Source organism: Homarus americanus, unplaced genomic scaffold (assembly GCF_018991925.1).
Source record: "Homarus americanus isolate GMGI-L3 unplaced genomic scaffold, GMGI_Hamer_2.0 scaffold33468, whole genome shotgun sequence".
Lineage (NCBI taxonomy): Eukaryota > Metazoa > Arthropoda > Malacostraca > Decapoda > Nephropidae > Homarus > Homarus americanus.
The window spans coordinates 5,287,100-5,300,281 of NW_024714177.1; the positions used below are offsets into that span (position 1 = coordinate 5,287,100).

The following is a 13,182-nucleotide window of genomic DNA, read 5'->3' on the forward strand; positions in this document are numbered from 1 at the left end:
CAAGCAAGATTTATTCACATCTATCTTGGACACAACATCTAGTGTCTAAAACGAACAAAACAAGTTACTCCTGTCATTTGTACTGTAGTGTATCAGTTTATATCTAATTATCTTAACATAAGGTGGGTTTGTTACTGTATTTAAAGTGATAATTTAAAAAATACAGGTATCCCTCATTTAGTGTTAATTCGGTATAACGATAAATTTTTTTTACACCCTTTCTCACTTAAAGCTAGATAAAAATTCAGTTTAGCGACAGCTTGACTCACTGAGAAGGGGAAAACTGGGGATGAGGTGGTGTGTGAAATGGCATGTTGCCATTGTTATGTAAAAAAACAAACTAAAAGTTGTGAAAAATCATTACAATACTCTTATTGTATAAAAACTACAAAATAAGAAAAATGAAGAGTGTGAGTGTGTATGTGTGAGAAGTGAACATATGTGCGGAGGCAGTGGCACCGTAACTTCCTCGCCAGCCCAGTCACTTTCCCTCCCCTAATGTGACGTCATGGCATGCACACACACGCACACACTCACACGTCTCTACGAGTCAGCAGGGTGACTGCCCGGCTGAACTGTGCCTTATCACCAAGAGGATGGTTGGAGTGTGGAAGGAACTATTTTTTTACATAAAATATGTACTATTGTATTTTATGATATGCTATATATCAATTTTATTGTTTAATATAATTTTTTTTTTCATTTATGACGTATGCAATATGAAATTTGTTCAAATTAGGCTCACCTTTTGCTCACTAAATTGTTTAACCCTGAATTTTATCATTTATATCGAAGTTTAGTGTTAATAAAGCAATCGTTTAACTTCGAAACCATTTATAATAAACTTGCTTACGGTATAATAATTATTAGGGAGTACAGTACTGTACAGGAATACCTTGCTATTTGCAACCCTGTTTATCTGAAAATGACATTTTAACACTGTTATTTGATATTCGCAAAGCATACCCCACTTCTCCACACAGAAAAATTATGGTACACTACAGTAACATTTCAAACCACACGAGATACGGAATAGCCACAGCTCTCATATTCCTTGTAAGGCCTACTTTACACAAACATATTTTTTCATTGCATGAGGACCTGTGAGGTTTAGAAATTAATGAAGATCAATTGGACCGTTCACACTGAGCATGTGCATGAAAATTCACATGCAGGAGATGCTGACCCAATGTCTGTACCTGTACTTCCAAACCGTGGCATGAAAAAACACTCCCGAGCATTCTAGAAATCTTTATATGGCAATGGCAAATGCTAGTTTAAATGTTTACACACACACACACACAGAACAAACATTTCTTACATTTACATGAGTTAGTGCCTCAATCATGGGAGGGAAGTCGTTCGTTAACCGAATCTATTATTTTAATGGGATACTGGATAATTGGTTCCAACTCACAGAAAAAGTACATACAAAGTACTGTATACCAGTAATAGAATTAACAAAACATTAAATATATACTAAATACAGTAGTGTACTGTACAGTATACTGTACAATAATAAATAAAAAACAATAGAATACTGTATTTTAACTTACTTTGAGGTGTGTATGTCGTATTCCCGGCAGCTTTGTTTACATATCAAACAGCTGATTGTAGAGGCAGTCAATGATGACTTGTGCAGGGGGGGCATGCCCCACCAGATTTTGGGCTGGCCCCTGGGCTAACCCCCCCACTTTTTATTCTCAAAATTGTAATTCCAAAAACATTCCCAAAACCAGGCAGTGAGTCAAGTGACTCAGGCAATGGGCGCACCGCACGCCAGATGCAGGCATGGGTGAGGTGAGGTGAGATCACTGAGGTGAGGTGAGGTGAGGTGAGGTGAGGTGAGGTGAGGCCCGGAGGGCAGGAATTGGGAGGGTGCAGATATGCGGGGTGGGGTCACATCACAGTGTATATAAACAAACTGCCTTGTCGGTGATGAACATTACCACACTGTATTTCCACTGAGGAGGGTGACGGACTGATAGTAATTGTCGAATTTGTTGCCGAAACTACCCAGAAGAAATATTTCGTCTGCCACAGTGCCACTGTGGGTTTTTCTACTTGCTAAGTGAGGTATGTTTAGAGAGAACATGTGAGTAATTTTTTAACTATAGGAGTAATATTACAATCAGTCAATCTCAATCATTCAGTTCAAGTGACTGTAGTCGAGCTGAGCTATACAGTATAAGGTAAATCAGTACAGTCCATCAGTTATATCATTGCAAAATGTAGGCCTAAAGCATTCTTATGACATATGTCATAAGAATATATAAGCTTTTCGAAAATGAAATTAGTGACAACATTCCTAAGAAATTCCATGTCCAGTGACAGACTGAGTAACATCCCGCTACTATCGATTGAAAGTGCACGCGCTGAGGGAATTGATTTAGATTGTTTTGTCGACGAGTTTGGCAGCCAACATAATAATCATAGGATTAAGCTGCACTGAATATACTGTTACGGTCACAGTATCGTGTGAACTGAAACCGCACCATTGCCATTTGCCATTGGGTATAACGTAACAGTTGCATGCGGCGCCCATGTCTGAAAACGTAAACGTTGTCTCCATAACCTCCATTATGTGTGAAGCGTGAGATCATTCATTTTTTCGCTGATGTATGTACATACATTGTAAAGACACTGCTATATTTTTCAATGTTTGTTATGTGGTACACCCGCCCTTTATGTGACAATGTGAGCAACAATACAGTTTTAGAGATATGTTCAAGTGTGTCAATACTCCAATGAATCATGATTAGTGGAATAAGAGCGTTGCCATAATACCGCCATATGCTGATTATTTTAGGCTGGCGTCATGAGAGACGTCACTTCACATTTGTCAATCAAATTGGTGTAATAATGCCAAAAACTGCATCTTGCAAGTTGTACACAGGTTTGGTTTTGCCCCAAAGTGGCCCCCCCACTTTCCGAAGGCTAGAAACGCCACTGGACTTGTGCACTGGTTCTAATGCCTTCTTCATGTTTCTTAATATTTTCTGAATTGTATATTATCAATATGTTAACTAAATTTCAGAATGACCAATAATTTTAATGTAAAAATGCAAAAATATTTAAGAGACCAACAAAATCGATGTTCACTCCACTGTAAACAAAGTTAAACTGAGAAGTGTTGTTGGGGGATTCAATCAACTGATAGGCACACAAAAACTGTTCCCTGTACTGTCTACATTATCAATATGTTAACTAAATTTCAGAATGGCCAATAATTTTAATATAAAAAATGCAGAAATATTCAAGAGACCAACTTTCTTGATATTTATTCCACTGGAAACGAATGTAAACATAGAACCAATTACTGTATTGGTGGTCTAGCCGATCAGCTGATGCGCACAACAAAAGGTGTTTGTCGTAAGGATTTCGTTAATCGAAGTTTTGTTTGTTAATCAAACTGAAAATCCTTTTGGGAGCTAATTCGCTAATCGAAATTTCGTTAATCGAACCGTTCATTAACCGAGGGACCACTGCGCACGCACGCACATGCACACACACACACACACAATATTATCGTAAGGTCAAAAATATAAAAGGAATAAACATTTCTTACGTGCACGGTAGTTTGGGCCCAGATTGTGTGAGGAGGGAGTAGTGTTGGAGATCTCAACCACTCCAGTCTCCCATATGAAGTGAAACTATTGCCAACTGGCGATGCTGTATGGGTATTTTTTGCTTGATTTTATTTTATTTATTAGTGAATTTTTTTATTTTTTGCCCAATCCAGAATGCGATGTCTAGCTTTATACATAGGTATGTAAATGCCTAGCATTAACTCGCCAGGCCAACATGCAGGCAATTAAAACATCCAATAATTACTTAAATACGTAATATTAGGAGGACATGTCGTTACCTGGCATTTAATTGCCCTGATATTTTCAATTTCCTTATTCGTAATGATTTTTAAGACCACATCCTTTGTGATAACTGGGGTATTCTTGTCCTTAGTGTTTACTGTCCTGCCATTTGAACCTGTTGTTTGCCCTCCGTACTTTGTTGTTATCCCTTACTTAGTGAAAATTTCGCTTAATGTTAGGTTTTTCAGGAATGCAACTCCATCATTGAATGAGGGATACCTATTGATAAACTTTCTAATTAAATTTGCAGCTAACTTAGGAAGCCAATTGTCACGTCTGCCCTTAAAAGATCGATATCTGTTCCAAACAAGAAGAAATAGAGCAAAATGCTATACTGCATAAGCATTCCTGAAAAGAGATGCCCTGTATTTGATAGACTGAAGTGGGTCCCCAGGCAGTAATTCTTCCTAACTCACTTCTAAAATGATGTGTCTTGTTGCACTGTGAATTCACTTGTCACCATGGGTCAGGTCCCCCACAACCTAAGACACATTGAAGTTTTAACACAAATAAAGATTAAACTTGTTCAAGACACCACACAGTGCAAGGATGACAAATGACTCCCTCACCAGTTATCTCATCAATAAGGTGCTACTACATGCAAGCACTTACAAATCCTTAATTGAAAAGGTAGAGTCAGGGGACAAACATCTTGTCCTCAGTGCTTGGTAGCTGGTAATGCAGTTGATTCAGCTTCCTGCTTTGAAACTGAGCCTGAACAAATAAGAACGTGAAATCCTTAGCACCTTCAATAGGTTTCATGTGGTGTAGGTGGTGACCCTATGGTTTGTGCTTTAAAGCTATTAGCTATTGAAACACATTATTGCAAAATAGTAAAAGAGTGGACTGGGTATGTGCTGTTCCCTAGGGCAAATGCAATCTCTTAGACCCCCCTTTTATTACAGACTAGGGTTGATGTGCACAAAATTAGTACCAGCCACTACAGGCTAGGATTTCAATGGATTCCTAAGCCTTCAGCCTTAAGAGTGCATTGAATAATATTTTAGTTTTTTATAAGGAGGGTAAAGAGTGTTTCTTGAGCATGTTAAGAAGTGAGAAACTAGTTCTCTGTAAAAAAAAAAAAAAAAAAAACTGGTTCATAGTAGATGTACCAGGTAGGTGTATTACAGAGAGAAAACATGTTGTCACAGTTGTTCAAGTGACATGAAAGCAGGAGAACTGGACAGAAAAGCAAGTTTGCTAAATAAGAATACAAATTGCAAAAGGAAAATGAATCGGCTGCTGTTTGCTGACAATACTGCCCAAATGGGTGATTCAGAAGAACAATTACCCAGGACAGAAACAGGAATAATATGAGTTTGGAAGTATATACTAGGTTAATGTTAACAGTGGTGTGAACAAAATCAAAGTGATGAAAATAGAGGAGGGAGAGAGGAGGAAAAACTTTGAGCTTGAATTGGTACAGAATGAAGGAAAAGTGATTTTTCAGATATCTGAGAGTTGATGTATATATTAATAAATCAGTGTGACTTATTAAATTATAAAATAGCAGAGGGAAAGAAACTCACAGCTACACCAAGATATAAATGTATGCAGAGAGTAATCTGTGTTAGAGGAAGTAAGGCTGGGGATGCATAGAAGAGCTGACATCACTACAATATATGGGAGCAAAGCACAGACTGGATGCAAAAGGGAAAAGCAAGTCTGAGACAAGAAAACTGATGTGCTTTTCAGCAGTATATCGGGAGAACAGGATGTAAAGAATAAACAACATAGAAATCAGACAGAAATCTAAAATTGAAAGTAGGGTTGAACAAAGCTGATTAAGAGTGTGAACACATTGAGAGAATGGGAATTAAAATATTTGTATAAAGTGTATAATTCTGAGATGAATAGTAGATGAGACAAGAGATGACCAAAATGAATGATAGGATGGAGTTATGGAAGCACTAAAAGTGACTAAAGGAGGGTTAAAAAAAAGCAGTAATGAAAAGGTTAAAATCTTTACATTTTCACTTAACTGTTTTTTTTTTAATAATGATAAGATTTGTTTGTCTTTGGTAGAATTTTATCAAATTGCACTCAGGCTCTTATACTCAATTAATTATAGACATATGAGAGTATTGTATAATGCAAAAATTATATTTACAATCCACTGACAAATATAACAAGAAAAGCTAAGACATAAATATAAGTAATCTACAGTACTTTATAAATTCAACCCTTATGTCAAACAATGAAGAAAAGATAATTTAAGTGCTCAATTTCTTTCACCATAAAAATGAAAAATCACTGTGCTTCATTTTCAAATATTTTCAAAATATGAATACTGAACTTTACTAATTAGGAATTAACACTGTAAGCCCTATACCCTTTCAACATCGGAAATGAGTGTGTGTAAATAAGTGTTTGTGTATGTGCATTTATGGTTGTTCTCACAGACATGTAATAAGGGCCTCGATCACCTGCCGCTCTCGTCATTGAACCGGTGATGGTAACTCTGCCTGTGATGCTTTCTTTAAAGCTGCCACCCATCTGTAAGTACATATAGGATCTTAGACTTCCTGTAAATCTAATTCTTATTATTTGCCTTAATTAAAAAATCTTTAATATTATCTTATAAATGATGCCTCATTCCTCCAGAGAACTCCCCTTTGGACATGATAGAATATCTTTCAAACCATCGTACTGCTACTTACCTCCTTTGTCTCCTCTATCCCATTACAGTAGAACCTCGATAAATCGGACTTATTAGGGTAGACCCCAATCCCCCCCCCCAAAAAGCAAATACAGTCAACCCTCACTTTACGCGGTCCCACATTCCGCGTTTCCACGTTTAAGTGGTGCCCTGCCGGAACCTAACATGCTCACATTCCGCGGTGCGTGTACCCCATTACGCGGAGAGCGGCTGGCGAGCCGCACCATTTTTGGATCCAAACCTCCCGCCATCCGCCATGTTGTGTGAGCGGCGCGAACATGGTGAGCACAAGGTCGCCCAGTCATTAAAACATTACCAGTTCTTCACCCGCCACCCACCACAGCCGGCCCAAGTCAGTGATAGTGATAATTATAGTGAGGATATGGACTTTGGGGGGTTTGACAAAGAGGCCCTGCAAGCCTCTGTGGTGGATAGTGATACAATTGATACAAGTGATACAGGTGAGGGCCAATAATCTGCCCTCTGCCTCGGAACCAACCGCCCATCCCCGTGTGCCCAGCCATATTTTCTACTAATGTAAGTGTTAAAAAACCTAATATTATTGATATTTCTCTTAATTATTAATTGTATGTGCATACCATCATAAAGTTAAGATAATATTTTTACTACAACATAGTTGTGTGTAGTCAAAAAGTGGAGTTTGGGGGTCTGCCCGGTCTCTATTTCAATTAATCCCATATGTTATGTTGTTCACTTTACGCGTTTCTCACTTTCCGCGGTACCCTGTGGGTTACATTAACCGCGTAAAGTGAGGGTTGACTGTATATGGAGGGGGGAGATAACACTGTTTATCTGAACTATTTAAAGAAAATTAGTTGTTGTTGTGTTATTACTGCACTAAACAACTAAGGTCTTTAAGTGTATAACAAGGTTATTAAATGAATATTACATCAACAATAATAAAAAAATATGAAACAGAACTCTCTGGGTTGAAAATCACACTTAAGTCTGGTTGTCAACAACTGTTTTCACCGAGATGATTGTTATTTACTTTACTGTAAAGTGTTACCGTATATGTAAGCAATCACAGAATTTTGCTTATGAATAAGGAGAAAACTGTATACGTACAGCGCTATAAAGATAAAAATAAGAACAAATAAGTGTAGGAGTATATTGTATGCGGAAGACAAGTGTTTATCTGGGAGCAGCTGGCAGAGGGGAGGAGGAATAGAAGGGTTGATGGCTCCCTCCCCCTATCTCCCCCAAGATTCCTTTAATACTACTTCTTTATGCATTTTCACCATAATTTTCTATAATTTAGGTTCATTTTGCACCAGGTTGATAAAATATTATCCTAAAAGAATCAGCTTTCCTGAAAAAAGAATCCCACACTGATCACCATGAGTCATTTGTTTACAAAGGGCAAACAGCTGATTGGCTTACCACAATGTCTGTGTTCAACAATTAGCAAATTAGTACAGTACAGTTGTGTATTTATCATCACTTAATAAATACTATTGTAGTGTATTTATAACCACTTAATAAGTAATAGTGTAGTATGCAGTAATATGCTATTGCATATTCCATGGTTTATTATTAACCATTTGTCTAGGTATACAACTAGCCAAATTGAGCCATCATATAACACTCAAAGGTAGCAATTAACGTTGTAAGGAAGGTATCTTCGTATCAAATATTAAACAGTGTGTTATTGTGATTATTACTACTAATGATGAAGATAATGATGATAATGAAGTATTGTAGTGGAATTCTCCCCTACAAACGCTGTTTGTCGCTGCCTAGCCGACCCCACCAATTCCCCAGTGTATGCCTCGTGGTCTAGGTCAACCAGCGCCGCCATACACCACGGAGCGGGGGTCAACTGCTAAGCCACGCCTACCCCCGCTATTTAAGACCTGACCTCGTGGTGATCTGCCTCTCCTTCTACCTACACCAACCAGCCAGCAACACCTCCTCCGCCTGCCTGGCGGTCCTCGCTCCTCCTCCGCCTGCCTGGCGGTCCTCGCTCCTCCTCCGCCTGCCTGGCGGTCCTCTCTCCCGCTGGCGAGCATGGCGACCCACAAGCTGTCCTTCTCTGAGCGTCCTCACCAACCAGCTCTCTCTACATCACGCTTGTAACCATGCTGCCTTCCCAGCACCAAGCTGCATTGTACATCCAATACAACATGTATATAGAGAGCACATTGTGAGTTTCCTTTCTCCATCCCATCCTGAGTGTGAACCAAACAATCTCATACCCCACAAATGGTGACTCCCGGAGATTCGCACTCACACAGGATGGAGGAGAAACTGATCACGCTCCCAGTCTTCAAGCAACATGGAAGACTGGCTTATCCACCCAGAAGCAGCTCTCATCGGCTCTACAACTACTGTCTCTACACCACAGGTTAGACACCCTAGAGCAGCACTGTTTCTCCTAGCAGACACCAGCTCCTTTTCCTGCCCCCAAGCACCACGTCCTACCGACCCCAGCACACCCGTCCTGCCTCAGACGCCGACCCCGGCCCAGCAGTAACCCCTGCCGCCCCTGATGCGGCCTCTGTTCCTGAGTGCGGACCCACACACCCCCTCTTTTCTCCCTCAGGTACTCCCTGCTAATGTCCTGCACCCTGCTGCTGTCGTGGACCCAGCTGCTGTCACGAGCCCTCATCCGCTTCTGCTGACGCAGCCCCTGCTCCTGACCCAGGCCCACACACCCCAGCAGGCGCATCTGACGACTCTGTACCTGCCGTGAGGGAAGCACAACATTCATCGCCTCCACACACCCTTATTCTCCCTCTCTACTCCCACAGATATTGTGTATCTAGACAGTTGTCCCCAGCGACCGGCTCATCCACGCCATCGCCGTTGTCTCACATGAGGCATGCACCGCCCGTTCTGCCTCACATGTGCTATGCAACCCTGCAGACAACAAGTCTCCTACACCGCCTGGAGGGAAGGGGGAGTATTGTAGTGGAATTCTCCCCTACAAACGCTGTTTGTCGCTGCCTAGCCGACCCCACCAATTCCCCAGTGTATGCCTCGTGGTCTAGGTCAACCAGCGCCGCCATACACCACGGAGCGGGGGTCAACTGCTAAGCCACGCCTACCCCCGCTATTTAAGACCTGACCTCGTGGTGATCTGCCTCTCCTTCTACCTACACCAACCAGCCAGCAACACCTCCTCCGCCTGCCTGGCGGTCCTCGCTCCTCCTCCGCCTGCCTGGCGGTCCTCGCTCCTCCTCCGCCTGCCTGGCGGTCCTCGCTCCTCCTCCGCCTGCCTGGCGGTCCTCTCTCCCGCTGGCGAGCATGGCGACCCACAAGCTGTCCTTCTCTGAGCATCCTCACCAAACAGCTCTCTCTACATCACGCTTGTAACCATGCTGCCTTCCCAGCACCAAGCTGCATTGTACATCCAATACAACATGTATATAGAGAGCACATTGTGAGTTTCCTTTCTCCATCCCATCCTGAGTGTGAACCAAACAATTTCATACCCCACAGTATTCTGTACAACAACTGTGACGAAGTCCAGCAAGCTTCCCGCATATCGCTTTCTCAGTTCACACCAACACTACTTTTTTTCTCTGCTCTCATTTGCATTGTGTGTTTATCACATACCTTTTTAATGTTAAATGCTGTTTTCCCCATAGAGCATGTCTGGAAAACGTCCATCTGCCTCCTCTGGGGCACCTAAAGCTAAAAAGGCACAAAAAACAATTGCAATGGATATGGAATTAAATGTGATCACCCGCCTTCAGAGAGGAGAGCGTGTGTCGGAGGTTGGCCGCGTGATTGATTTAAGTGAGAGCACTGTTCGTACCCTGTGCGTTATATGATGGTTCCCCTAACCTGTACCATTTACATGTATTCTTATGGGAAAATTATGTTTAATTTACGCATTTTTTAATTAAGCGGTGGTTTTCAAGAACGTAACCCCCGCGTAAAACGAGAGGTGGGTGCTATTAAAAATAGTAAACAATATCAAAATACTTCATGTTGCTTCCTGAAATAAATTTCTATACCTGAATAGAAGAAGTAAAAAAATATGAGAGGAAAGATAACAGACAGATGAAGAGCTTCAATGAAATGGAAAAACACAAAATAATTTCACAGACTACACACCTTTGAGAATCTTCTTTAGATGCTGCTTGAAATATATAATGCTTCTTGGAGTGATACAACTTAAACGCTCTCTCCTTTTCCTTTTCGCTAATGCCACTCTCATTTCTTGTACCCTTGGGAGAAAACAATTAATATATATTATATCCTGATGCTTTCTACTAGCTAATGTGAATATTGTGCTCACTAAGCTTGAGATACAAGTGAACCTAAGCATTTGTGACTGGGTGCTAATACAATGATAAAGTCTAACCCAAATAAAAATGTACTCATTAGATTCCCTCCACAATGCAACCATCACACTAAACAAATGGGAAGTTTGGAAGCAAAGGTCAGGCCTGAGGAGAAGAGGGGAGACAGGAGGGTCAAAATTTCTGGGGTTTGAACCTCTGAGGGGGCCTGGACAATGGAGGAAAAAAAAAAAAAAGGGTTAAAGGGTCCTAATTAGTATGTATAGTCCATAAATATGCACATTCATATTGGCCTATAGGATCCCTTCAGTTACCCCTCACAATTTTAAAGTGGGAGGTCGTTGCTCTCATGAGTACATCGCATTTTTGTAAACAACACCTTCAGACATCATTGGTGAATTTCTCAGATCTCAAATTAGGTTATAAATTTCCTGTCAAGTGTTTTCATTCTGGTCATTGTATATTTTATGTACTGTTGTTAAAGTCTTGATATGCTTATAAATTAGTGTGCTTCCTTAATTTGGCTGTCAACATCATCTTGCATTCGTACATTTAAATTATTTTGTATGAACATTTTAAGAAGATAGTGTCCTTCAAATGCACAGAAGCTGTATTCCTAAAATTGCACACTCAATATGAATTATTACAGACTACATAGACAGACATACAGTAGATAGATAGGTAGAGAGAGAGAAATAGATTTAAGGTGAGTTTATATGTTAATCTAAAGGTTAAAGTGTAAAATATGATATTATTAATATCAATAATTTTATCATGATTCAGAATACTGTATATCGATTCATTCAGGCATGCAACCAAGAGTGTGACCTTGCCTAAATTTGCAGCTACTGTGCTGGGTTTATGCATGGACAATACAGTACTGTACCTTATAATATTTGCATCAACTTACTCAATGTGTCTTCTTTGTAGACAACTTCAGAACTAGATTGATTAGGTATTACTATATATGTTTTCACTGAAAGGCACTAACATTACTGAAGAATGTTAAGTTTGGTTTTCAACTATCAACAGGTTACAATTTTTACAGTAATACCCAGTAAACATATTACAGAAATATTTCCTTCTAAGAAATATTTTTTTAGTTATTGACGCTATTTCTCACCTGAGGTTAACCCTAAGTTACTTAAAAAAAATAATGAAATTTCGTTGGAAGTGAGATTTAGGGAGGAGGGGCCTGATCATGAACCTTGCCCCTCGCCATAGTCAGCTCTCAGTGATCCTGGCAAAGGTCACCATTCCAAGTAAGAGGCTAATATGTCTTGATATAACATTAACATGAAGGAGCTCCATCTACTGGCTGTTAGGAGAATGCTATATTAATTTTCAGGCTCAGTCCTTACATCTAGTCACTTCCTTACATCAAGTAAATATGTCTGGTAGCCAATTTCTCCTGCTACTTGGAACTAGAGCTAACGTCTAATTTTTTCACACTTCTTGATGATGATGATGATGATGATGAGCTTATAAGCAAAGCAACACAATTCTTCCTGTTGTATTAAGAGTAAAACTGGCTTCTACCTCCAGAACCACTTTTGAAATAATAAAAAAGTCTTAAAATTCTAAAATTTTGAAGCAAAGTTTCAATTCATGCTAGTCGGCAGTCATTACTACACGGTATACTGTTTCTTTTCTTGAGAGTTTGCAGTGGGAGGAGATTTGTTGATAGTCTTCTCCTCTTACCCATTTTTTTTATTAACTTTTAGATTATTTAGATAATCTAGTTGACAAGATTTCTGAAGCCATTCTTACCAAAATTTTTACAAGGTCTATATGATGTAACTTTGAGCTCAATCTGAGGAAGTTCTACCCCTGCTACCTCACACTACTTCTGCCTCCACCTCCACCATCTCTGCTCCACACTTCCAACCTCCCCAGGTGGCTTGGGTGAATCCTTGAACTTCTGACTTCAACACCAACACTATCATCATAACAAATTCAGTATGACTGTCATCAAATATTAAAAGCAAATTTAAATACAGCCCTGTATCATTAAAATTGTTAGTTATTATTTTTTGCATGTATATTAGCGTATTGGATGAATGAGAGAGGTTATCTTGTGAGCCTGGAACCTAACCCCATGTTTCCAATTGGCCCTTAATATTTTCTTGCACACTTTCCACACACAGGTACATAGTGTTTTTCAAGATCCTAACTGCTGTGTAAGTTATGGAACTTAATATAATGCAAAGGTTCATCCAACTTTCAGATTTTCTTTGATTTGTATTTAAATCAAAAGTTTTGGATCTTAGGAATCTGGTTTTAACTCCACAGGTTAGAAAATGCAATTTCATTAGAAGTCCTTCATTGTTGATGGAGTTCAGCTTACTTTAAAAAAGGGGAGAATTAGTGTGTGAGT

General features: G+C 39.8%; 1 protein-coding gene across 2 annotated transcripts in view; it reads right to left on the reverse strand.

The window, feature by feature from the left end:
- Window positions 1-4,946: 4,946 nt before the first annotated feature.
- Window positions 4,947-13,182, reverse strand: part of LOC121877476 (FYVE, RhoGEF and PH domain-containing protein 4-like) — a 139,977-nt gene continuing 131,741 nt past the window's right edge. For both annotated transcript variants that reach the window (XM_042383264.1, XM_042383244.1), the window contains 2 exons: window positions 10,618-10,730; window positions 4,947-6,368 (listed from right to left, as the gene is read on the reverse strand). In XM_042383264.1, the coding sequence (XP_042239198.1) occupies window positions 6,311-6,368; window positions 10,618-10,730 (171 nt within the window). In that variant the 3' untranslated portion in view covers window positions 4,947-6,310. The remainder of the gene's footprint in view (window positions 6,369-10,617; window positions 10,731-13,182) is intronic.